The sequence below is a fragment of the Larus michahellis genome, chromosome 6 (assembly GCF_964199755.1).
Source record: "Larus michahellis chromosome 6, bLarMic1.1, whole genome shotgun sequence".
Taxonomy (NCBI): Eukaryota; Metazoa; Chordata; class Aves; order Charadriiformes; family Laridae; genus Larus; species Larus michahellis.
In genome coordinates, this window is record NC_133901.1 from 43,394,499 (window position 1) to 43,405,637 (window position 11,139).

An 11,139-nucleotide genomic window follows, 5' to 3' on the forward strand; every position below is an offset into this window, starting at 1 on the left:
AACTTGATCCCAGAAAAAGTAATGGAAGTACACAGTATGTGCTGCTTCATTTCAATGCTGAGGTCATATACAATTAATCTCTGGCAGCATTATCTTTTTATGGCTGTTCCTCAGGGACAGTGATTCTGCTTGTTTATGTTGCTGTGCGTACAGCAAAGAGGTGTCTCTAGCTAATTTCTAAAGGAGGCCAAGTGAGACTGCTCCTGGGTTTTTTCAATGGAGCTAAATTGTACTGCTGGGAACATGAAAATGAGCAACTTCTACATTTGATTCAGCTAAGACCTTCATATGTTGGTCATTCATTTCTACAGGTAAAGTACGTAGCTCTACAGGATACTGGGCATCCACTTCCCCACTGTGGATTTCCTAAGAAACACTGCTATATGTTAATTGAAAAGCCCACCAATTTAAAAAAAAAAAAGGGGCAAAATAAAATGGATGTTTGAGTTTTAGCCGAGTTTGTTACCCTTGGGGCAATGATAGTTCCAAAGCCATGTCTCTCCTCATATAAAAGTGATTTTCGTCAGTGCACTGTCAGAATAAAGACCTGTTTGATTGATTAGTTTAAGCATTGCCAATTCTGCATAATAAGCAAGTTACACATTTTATCATAGAAAGTAGGTACTGATCTGTAATGAGATTATTGTACCTATACCGATATATATGCTTACCTAATATATATACACACAGATATGGATTAAAAAAACCCTATATTAATAAAATACATAAATATAATACATATGAAATTTATGTATTAAGATAGTATAAGAGGACAGCACACCTACTGAAAAGTGGGAGAGAGTGAGTTACTATACACTCAAAAAATGAATTATAGTTTTAGGATTCTTTCAAAAGGGTTCTATTTTGTGTCTTCCACCTACTGAAGTCCTAGTCCTCCTCACCGTTCCTTCCTGGACTTCCCAGCTTGCTGAAATTAATGGAAGCTTTTTGCCTTCATTTGCATACATTTTTAGGAAGAAGTAGAAACAGAAGAGAATGATTTGTAGGGAGGCTTCCCTAGCTAATAATATAATCTCAGCAGAGATCTGCTAATTAAGTTTTTTGAGGAAGGGAGTTGCTGAGAGTCAGAAATAGAAGGATGGCTTTCAAGCCTTTTTTTTCTGATCTTTTAGACTTTTTTCTAATGCCTTTAATGTCTCTCTCAGGAGTTCAGTGAGCAGTTTGAAGTTTCCCAGCTGTATGAATGCAACTGGATTGTGGTGAATTGTTCAACTCCAGCCAATTACTTTCACGTCCTCAGAAGACAGATCTTGCTGCCATTCAGAAAACCGGTAAAGTTACTGTAATGGACTTAATTATTCTAGGTATATTAACCCTCACATAAAGAGGTGTCTTTGTTTTCATGTGACATACTGTTGAAAAGAACAAGAATCGTTGGTGAAGACCCCTAATTGAACACAGGTTCAATTTGATGGAATGAAACTCAGCTCTGACTTACTACAGTTCTAAAACTTGATTTTTTCAGCTTTACTTCCTTCTGGCTGTGCAGGCCTTCAGATGAGCTTGTTGAGATACTGTGTAGCTAACAGGTTGCGTAACTATAATCTGCATCTCTGATTGCTGCTAGAACTTCAAAAACCTAAGATACAGCTGGTGGATATTTTACTGGTTCATAGCCTGTGATTTGATTTTTTTCTCAGAGAAGCACAAGCAATGGTTTTTGAGAACCTTTAAAAGGAGTGGACTACCCAAATCTTCTGAATAATTTTGAAACTTCCTAGGCTTTCAAAACAGGAAAAAATAATTTACTGTGTTTTCTGTTCACACTAATTTGATCTATAGCCTATCGGTTTGTGTTTTTTGTATGAACTGTGTTACAAATGTTGCGTGTAATAATGTAGATAAAGCAGCTCCTGAGTGTTGGAAAAATTTCTGTCTTACAGCTGATCGTTTTGACACCTAAGTCACTGCTGAGGCATCCAGAAGCTAAATCCAGTTTTGATGAAATGGTGTCTGGTAGGTCACCTTAAAGTATTATGGACAAATAATTAGCTATACCAAGTCGTGTGTCAGACTGTGAAGAAGAGAATCTGCTCTGGAGAGTTTGCCTTTTCCTTTGGCGTAATTTCTGTGGAGCTGTTGTAGTGAGATCTAGCATGGACTTTCGCTGAAAAATCTGCTTTCAAGGATGGATTCTTATTTTTAACAGGCTTATCTTGTTACCAGCCATTAGTCTTAAAGGCAGTGGAAAGTGCATTCCCTTCCTCTCCGCAGGGTTGTTCCCCTGCATAGGCTGTTAGGTCCCTCCGCTCTTTTTTTTTCTTCATATAAAAATTGAATTGTTCATTGTATTGCCCCCACCCCCAGATGTGAGGGATGGGTTGTGATCACAGTGTGCCCATCTGGAAGAATAAGGGGCCCGTTTCTTCTTACAGTACTCAGTTCTGGGGCTGCCTTGTCACACCAGTGATCTAAAGCAAGACCAGTGAGCTCAGAGCTGTAGGTGACCACCCTAGCTCCTGCCGGCGTGCCATCAGCACCAAGAGATATGTAGTGACTGCAGAGGTAATCCCAAAAACTGGAGTGCTCCGTCTTGCCCCGCACTGGTTAGAATGTGTTAGAGCGGCATGAGGCAATGCAGTGAAAGGTAGCGAGTGGGTGATGAAAGGTGCGGTGGTCTGGCTCCAGTCCTAGCAGGCATCTTGACTGCTGTTGGAAAAGAGCAACTGCTCAGGGTTTTTTTTAAAGCAGGTTACAGTGTATAAACATACTTAAATATTGCATTATCTCCTTTTTGTAGGTGAACGAAGTTTGCTTCTCAAGCAAAGACATTTGCTGGTTTTGATTACTGTTCAAAACCTTTGTAGAATGAGTCAGGTTAGAAATTCTGTAGGGACTGTGATTTGTCATTTTGTTGTGGGAGTTCCCTCTACTTCAGGCTAACCCTCAATAGTGGCCAAACTCCTAATTAAGATTGAATTCTGACATATTTTCATGTTCCTGCTGAAGAAGAAGCAAGCAGTAAAGTACTGCTGACTCTCAGCTAACTCTTTTTGCTCTGATTTTTAATGGAAAGCTGAGAAGGAGAGGAATAGTGATTCCGGCTGACCCAATGAAGCGTGGATTCAGTCTTTTTTAATTATGAATTCTGCTGTTCAGTGGAACAGGATAATTCTGACATAAATCAGTTCCTCTTTCATATGTTTGTGCTGCCGCTTTTCTCCACTCTGCAAGATAAATGGTTCAAACAGGAGCTTATTCTCCTGGTAAGTGGGTGTGCGGATTCAAACTGGGAGGTCGTGCCACTGTCTGCTGCCTTGCAGTTGGTTAATGTGGGAATAGTTCTAATCAATCACATCAGAGAGCAAAGAAAAGGATCTTTTAGACCATCAAGTCCCTCTTCCAGTTTCATGTATCCCAAGCAAATTGTTCTCCTGGGAGATGATATCACAGGGGAAAAGAGATCTAGCAGTGAGGATATGCATCTGAAATTGTATCTTTTCACTTGTAAATATGGCTCAATGCTATGCTAATTCTTCCTTTAGCTAATGCCGTAATATGTGTGTTTGTGTAAATATTTCTGCAGTTGCCAGACAGTGGCATTATGAATATGTACTATGCTTTTATATAAAAATGTTCTAAAATGTTCTAAACTTATATTAATGTTACGTGGTTGAGATTATCGTGGAAAGAAGAAACAATATTTCAGGTAATTCTCTGAAAAAACACCTGTAAGCAAAGGTGAGCTATCCAATCAATTTAAAATTAAAGGTATAATGCACAACACAAAGCTAAAAAAGAATCCACTGTTAATATGTTTCTGTCTATTAAGTGTGAAAGAGTGGATTATTGACAATCTTTTAGCTTCTTGAAACTAAACTGCTGAAAGTCACTTTAGTAGAATTACTGGTCTGAAAAGTAGGACTAGAGAAGCAGCAGAAGCCCGTGACCGTTGCAACCTGCTGCTTGCTCAGTAAAGGAATGATTTTCGGGCTGCTTTATTACAGTGTCAGTTCCACTGAGAGCACTTCTCTGATTTGTGCTGTAACCAGGTACCACTTTCCAACGTGTGATTCCTGAGACTGGGCTGGCAGCTCAGGCACCACATGAGGTCAAGCGAGTGATTTTCTGCACAGGAAAAGTGTACTATGATCTTGTTAAAGAGAGAAAGAATCAAGACCTGGAGAAACAAGTAGCTATAACCAGACTTGAACAGGTGAGCTCCATGATCCTCAGAAGACATGGTCCTTGGGGAGACCTTCAGCAAGGGTTTCCTATGCTTCTACATGGGTATCTCTTGCCAGAAAGGATGGTGATCATATTTTTATAGCACATTGCATCTTACAAGACGTTATCTAATCCTTCATGGCCTCGTGGAGAAGGAACACATCAATAGTGTACTGGACAATGAGATCCAGAAAACCTGGTGACTTTTCCAGAACAAGGTAACAAAGTGAAGGTTACAGTATGATGGCACCTTAAATTTGTACGTCCGATCTGCTGAGTTTAAATGTTGTGAATAGTACCCTTTGCAGCTATATTGTCATTCACTAATTAAAGACTTGCATTGTCACAGCTACTTCAGTAGAAAAACTGTAGGAAAGCAGATCTGGCCTATGACCTGCTTCTGTTCATACTCGTGCAACTATAAAATATGTGTGTATTCACTTCTGACAGCATGAAATAAATCAAAGAAATTTAACTCACTTTAAAGAACATACAGCAATTATATGAGGTAGTAAATGGTTAATTACAATGCTTGGTTGTAATACCCAATAGGTAAAAGGCTTTCCTACCATGGGCTAGCACCATGTAAGAGAAGGCTTCACGAGTTACCCTCCCCTTCCAGATCTCACCATTCCCCTTTGACCTGCTGAAAGAAGAACTTGAGAAGTATCCAGGTGCTGATCTAGTTTGGTGTCAGGAGGAACACAAAAACAGCGGATATTACGATTATGTCAAACCTCGTTTCCGCACTATTGTGAACCACACTCGACCGATATGGTATGAGACTTTAAACAATTGCTCTGTCTCCTGGGCTGATTTGTTTGCTTTTAATTTTGCTTGGTGGCTGGTTTGGTTTTTTTTTTCCCTTTTAAATTTGTTTTTGATTTGAGGACAGGGAAGTCATGTTTTTCACAAATCAAAACCTCTGAGTTTGGGTTCTTGAGTGAAGGAGGGAAAAGTCTAGATGACCATTTCTCAAATACATCATGCATCTCTTGCTCTCCTGGTAGTTCTAGAAGAAAACCAATAACAACTAGCTCTTTGTTTATTTCTATTTAGCACAGCACTTAGCTCTTCTGGATTTTTCTCACTTGTTGTCTTAAGATTCTGTAATTTTTAAGAATTTCACTCCAAATATTAGGTTTCTGGAGGAAACGGTTGTAAGAGCTCAGTCCAGGAAGCTTTGCCTTTATTTTAGATGATTGACTGTTGGATCTGCCCATGCAGCTGTCAGAGGAATGAGAGTCTTCATCGCCAAAAGCAAGTTATCTAATTATGAGACAGTGTAGCTGCCTGCCCTGGGAGGGATGAGGGAGAAAACACAAAAGGGGAACAAAGGGGGAGGCTGACCGGAAGGTATAACTGATGGTGCAACTTAGATTGATTTTTATTTAAGAAAGATTGATGATTAAGCGTCCAAATCTGCCAAGCTGACTTGAATGCATTTAGCAGCATGTTCTCATGCTTCTTAGTGTCAAAATAGTCTCTCTTCTCACCTCGTTTATCTGCCCAATTCTTTTTGTCACAAAGGTATGTTGGCCGAGAGCCTGCTGCTGCAGCTGCCACTGGCAACAAGAACACACATCTGGTATCGCTCAGGAGGTTCTTGGATACAGCTTTCAACCTGGAGGCCTTTGAGGGAAAGACATTCTAACTGCAGAGCACCAACCCATCTCTGACGAGTAGTCTCTCAAATCACTGCATCTGAAAGAGGAAATAAAAGTGGGAAAAATACTGGAAATTATGTATTTTTTGCTTCACCAGATAAAACAATCCAGCAGCTGACTTAATTAATCTGCATCTTGCTCTGCAGTTTGTAAAGAAGAAAAAAATAATTCCAACTTTCTTCCACCATGTTTTGTCACTTGTCTATTTAGATTGGGACCTCTTCGGCACAAGGAGAGTCTTCTACCCAAGGATGCGGTGTCTAACTCCGTAAGCCTCCAGTCTCAGTCTGTGGGCACTGTCTAATTACTGTAAGTAAGTAGAGCAGGCATGGGCAGCATGATAGTTACGCACATCCCTGAAGAAGAAGAGAGCACCTTTGGGAGCCACGAAGGAAACAAGATGCATTGTTACAAGGAAAATGGTTGACAGTTACTTCTAGATACGTTGGAGAGGAGTAATGAAACTGAAAAGCAAATAGTTGATAGATGACTTTGGTTAAGAAACGTCCTGGCTGTGGCTGTTGGATGGAGATGGTGAGGGAGTCTGGTGATGTGAGGAGGAGGCTGGAAATAGGGAGGCAGATTACAAAGTTGCTAAACTATGGGTGGTAGCAAAAGTGGTGTGGACTTCTCAGGTATAAGGTGGAGGAGGGTGATGAAGGCAGAAATAAAAGGGACCAAGAAAAGGTTTGTTGGGGGTTGTTGAGGAGGGAAGAAGTCTACACAAGACCACAGCTGACAGAGCAGTGGGCGATCAGCAGGAGAATTCGGCATCAAATGACTTCAGAAGAGGTGACAGCACCAATTGTTCCCGCTCCCTGGGGTGCCTGCTTTGATGCTCTGTGGTATTAGGGAACTGTGGGGTCCTGTGAACGTCTTCATTTTGGATGAACACTCTTCCCCTCACCAAACTACTAGGATCTGCTTTTCTTTGACCTGGTGGCACCCCTAAAAAAGATTGTGTTTGGATGAGAAATCTGTGTTTGTGCAGCAAGTAGTGGGTTCTCTGCTTTGTCCAGTGCTAATCCCTGCCTTACCTCTCCTTGCTGATATTAATTCAACTCTGAAGTGGCAATTCCTGATTTAGTCACCCTTTTTTTGTGTTAAGAGGAAGGTAGGCAAGCAACAGTTGCTGACTGACCAAAGGCACATACTGTGGTTTCGTACAAGAAGTAATTGATTTTTTTTTTTCCCTTGTGTTTACTTGTCAATTAGGATATCAATTGCTGTGTACGTTTGGTATGGACATAAAATCGAACCGCCTCCAAGAGCTGGCTCTGTGTGAGGCAGCTGGTGTACAGCAGGTGCTGGAGGGGAGGGAACAGCCGGGGATGTTTCTTTTCTCAGGAGATAGAGCTTGGCTTCCTGGGGGGCACCACGCAGCAGGGTGGCCTCGGAGTGACGCTGCTTGTGCTTCCTCCGCAGTGCTAGAGGGCAGGTGGGCACAGCTCTCCTCTCCCCTCTTAGTGTAAGAACTTGTGTTGTCAGAAGTCGTTCCCTCTGCCCCGGGAGAGCTTGAGTGTGGGTGGACCTTGTGGCTGCAGGTTTCTGCCACGCTAGACTATGTAGTGGCTGGAGACTTCTTCCCTTCTTTCTGCTGGCTGGCGGAGGAAACCGCTCAATTAACGGCGTAAGCCGTGCAGTAGGAGGCAGAGGCATGGCTGTGCCTGTGTGGCAGCGGGAGGCAGTAGCTGCAGTGCCTGGAGGGGTGCACTAGATCCTCCCACCAGCCACCTTGATACATCATAACAAGTGACTGGAAAACACACAGATGAGGCTTCACCCCCATCTCCAGTTCCCTGTTCTGAGCGTGCTCCTGGGACATAGTTGTGCTCTTGGCAGCAAGTTTTACCCTGCTGCTGCTGTATCGGCTGAGACATAATAAGGCTTGACAGTTTATGCCTGGTTCAGAGAGTCAGGTGATGCTGGAAAGCTTCTTGTCTTGTCCGAACAAAAAGCTGTATTAAAAACTTATAGCTACGATCAGGTACTACTTGTCCAAGCAGGTTACCAAAAAGGGAGGTGTGCCTTATGCTGTCCCTTTATTTGGCCTGGAGACTACACGATGGTGAAAAAAATAATTCTTCTGTCAGAGCATAAAATTGATGTGATACTTACCATGGGATCCAGAACCAAGCTTGGTCTAATGATTGTGAAACTCAGTAGCATCCTTTTAAATCAGGCTGGTTGCCTTGGGCTTTTTCTCTCATTGAAACAGTGAAGCCGATTCAGTCTTTTGAAACTAATGAACTTGGAAAGTACTGCAGTCGACAGCAGCAAAGATTGTCTCCTGTCCATTTCTATAGCTCAAAACATTAAGCTGATAGGCAGCAACCATCACCCAAAGTATTTTAATGCTTTTATGAATGCTTGTTTCTGTGGCAAGAATTGAGTGCAGCTAAATATTGCTGGCAGTGTTTATTGTATGCTCAGTTTGCATAAGGCAGGTCAGTGCTGCATGAAATATGATAAATGCATTTATGCCACAGTATATGCAGAGGCAGAAAACAAAATTAACATAGAAATGTAAGTGGTAAACGACAGGTTTCCATTTTCATTGTGTATCATAGATTGTGGCACAATAATTGCATAAAAATTCCATCAAAGAATGTAAAAAACCCAATAAAATAAAAATATGTAAGAACAAAATTCTCTGTTATGGCTGTTCTTTTTGACAGTTTCTCCTTTGAGTGCTGGTATCAGCATCCTATTGGTAAGAGTGCTAGGGCAGCTCATTTTTCTGCTTTCTGTTTGTTTCCTCAGTTGGGGCTTATTTAAATATAGTAGCAGTGAGAGAGACAGCCTTTGGACTAGAAAAAGAGAATTATTCAAAACCATTGGGTTAAAAGTAGTAATAGCATTGAGGTTATATTAGAATATTTTGTTTGTTTGTTTTTATTCTAATTTTTTAAAGTAATAAATGAACACACTTCCATTTCAAGCAGAATTTTTAAAATACTGGAACTAAACTGGAATTAGCTTCCCTAATTTCTAAACACTGGAATTCATTTCTTCAAACATGCTGGCTCAACATATGTTTCTGTTGAATTACTTTTCCTGTCGCCTGCACTTTCAGATAGTAAATGTTCAAAAGCTACTAAAGCATTACAAATTGCTAAATGCATAGATTATACTTATTTGCAGAATTCTGCTGCTTTTCTTCAATGAGGCCCCTTGAATAAAAAATAGTTCTTAAATAGATGCACATTAGAAAGGTGCATTATCAGCAATGAACGCAAGTTTCTGTGACTGCATCTTTAAACCAGGTTAAGAATATTTCTCTGTTCTCACAGAAAATAAATACTTAGTTAGGACTAGCTGACAAATTCAATACTTTTTTCATACTAAATAGCAATCGATTAATCTTTGTAGAGTGTTTGAAAAGGACTGAAGTATTATATGAGCCTCTTCTGCAGGTATTCTGCACTAAATAACCCCACTAATAACCCCATGCACGGTACAGGTTAGGGGCTGACCTGCTGGAGAGCAGCTCTGTAGAGAGAGACCTGGGAGTCCTGGTGGACATGAGGATGACCATGAGCCAGCAACGTGCCCTCATGGCCAAGAAGGCCAGTGGGATCCTGGGGTGCATCAAGAAGAGTGTGGCCAGCAGGCTGAGGGCACTCATGCTCCCTGTCTGTTATGCCCTGGTGAGGCCGCACCTGGAGTACTCTGTCCAGTTCTGGGCTCCCTGGTTCAAGAAGGACAAGGAACTACTGGAGAGAGTCCAGCAGAGAGCTACAAAGATGATCAAGGGACTGGAGCATCTCTATTAAGAGGAAAGGTGAGAGACCTGGGTCTGTTTAGTCTGGAGAAGAGAAGACTGTGATCTTATCAATGCTTATAGATAAATAAAGGGCAGGTGTCAAGAGGATGGGGCCAGGCTCTTCTCAGTGGTGCCCAGCGACAGGACAAGGGGCAACGGGCACAAGCTGGAACACAGGAAATTCCATCTCAACATGAAAAACTTGTTTACTTTGAGGGTGGCAGAGCACTGGAACAGGCTGCCCGGAGAGGTGGTGGAGTCTCCTTCTCTGGAGACATTCAAAACCCGCCTGGACACGTTCCTGTCCAGCCTGCTCCAGGTGACCCTGCTCTGGCAGTGGGGTTGGATGAGGTGATCTCTAAAGGTCCCTTCCAGCCCCTACAATTCTGTGATTCTGTGAAATTCAAGTCACAGACTATTGTTGCTCAGTCTAGCCTTTTCAAAGTCAGATGACTTTGAACATTGTTGAAAGCATGAGAGAGAGGCGCACTCAAAAATCATATGAAGCCAGAAAATCCTTAAAAGCAGATGAAACATCTTGGTAAAGTTAACAAGTCTGGTCAAAGGTGGAGGGGAAAAAAGTCGGCTGTTGTCTTGTTTGTTGGTTTGGTGAATTCAGTGTGTTTTAATTTTACAGGCAACTGCTCAGGTTGGCGCTGGGCCATGGGGGTCTGCCAGGGCACCTGCCAGGCTAATGAGTTACCCAGCACAGGTGATTACTTAATTATGGCTGATGGGACTGGCCTCTGTGGGTGTGGGCAACCAAATGCTGCCTGTGGTTGACTGATTAAAGCCCAGGGTTTGGTTGCAGCTGGCCCACCTCTATCTCCTTTGCATCACCTCCTAAATACTTCAAATATTTCACCTGTTTTCCCCAGAATGGAGGGTTGTGGGTGGGCCCTTGCAGTGGGTCCTTGTGTGGGCCTCTGGGGCATTGCCGGACATTCCTGGTGTAGGAAGGACAAGAGTTACGGAGTTAAGCTATGGCAAAGGAGGCTGAGGACGGCTGCTGGGGAAGGCCTAGGAAGCAGTGGGGGCCACTGGCTGCCGACTGCTGGTGCTTTCTGCAAGCAGGTAAGAGATGTGGCTCTGGAACTGGGTAGGGGCGTCTCATCCTGTCCTCAGGGTGAAGGGAGCGCCGTCCTTCGAATTATTATCAGAGCTGCTGAAGACTTCAAGGCCTAGAGAAAAACTCCCAGTGTGGCCGGGGATTTCTGGTGCAAGCCACTGGCAAAAGCTGCTCAGGGTGTATAATTACTGCTGCTCAAAGTGAGGTTTGTTTGGAAAAGATGAGGAAACCTTTGAGTGAAAGATGGTAGAGAAATGCATGTTTTGTTTAAAAACAACAGCAAAAAAACCCGCAAGAAAACAAACCCTTTAAAAATTCCTTGTCCTTCCCTGGGTGAAGAATGACCTGCCTTTTCCCTGGCTGCAGCCATCGAGGTCTGCTGGGAGGGACGGACGCTGGGCCACTGCTCTTCCCGCATCCTGTGGACAAGACAAGACTGCAGGTATTGG

General features: G+C 42.6%; 1 protein-coding gene across 1 annotated transcript in view; it reads left to right on the plus strand.

Moving 5' to 3' along the window:
- The window catches only part of OGDHL (oxoglutarate dehydrogenase L), a 58,702-nt gene extending 50,198 nt beyond the window's left edge, over positions 1-8,504 (plus strand). Inside the window, exons 19-23 of the mRNA XM_074591692.1 lie at positions 1,167-1,292; positions 1,905-1,977; positions 4,014-4,177; positions 4,811-4,965; positions 5,719-8,504. Of these exons, the coding sequence (XP_074447793.1) occupies positions 1,167-1,292; positions 1,905-1,977; positions 4,014-4,177; positions 4,811-4,965; positions 5,719-5,842 (642 nt within the window). The 3' untranslated portion in view covers positions 5,843-8,504. The remainder of the gene's footprint in view (positions 1-1,166; positions 1,293-1,904; positions 1,978-4,013; positions 4,178-4,810; positions 4,966-5,718) is intronic.
- Positions 8,505-11,139: the final 2,635 nt, after the last annotated feature.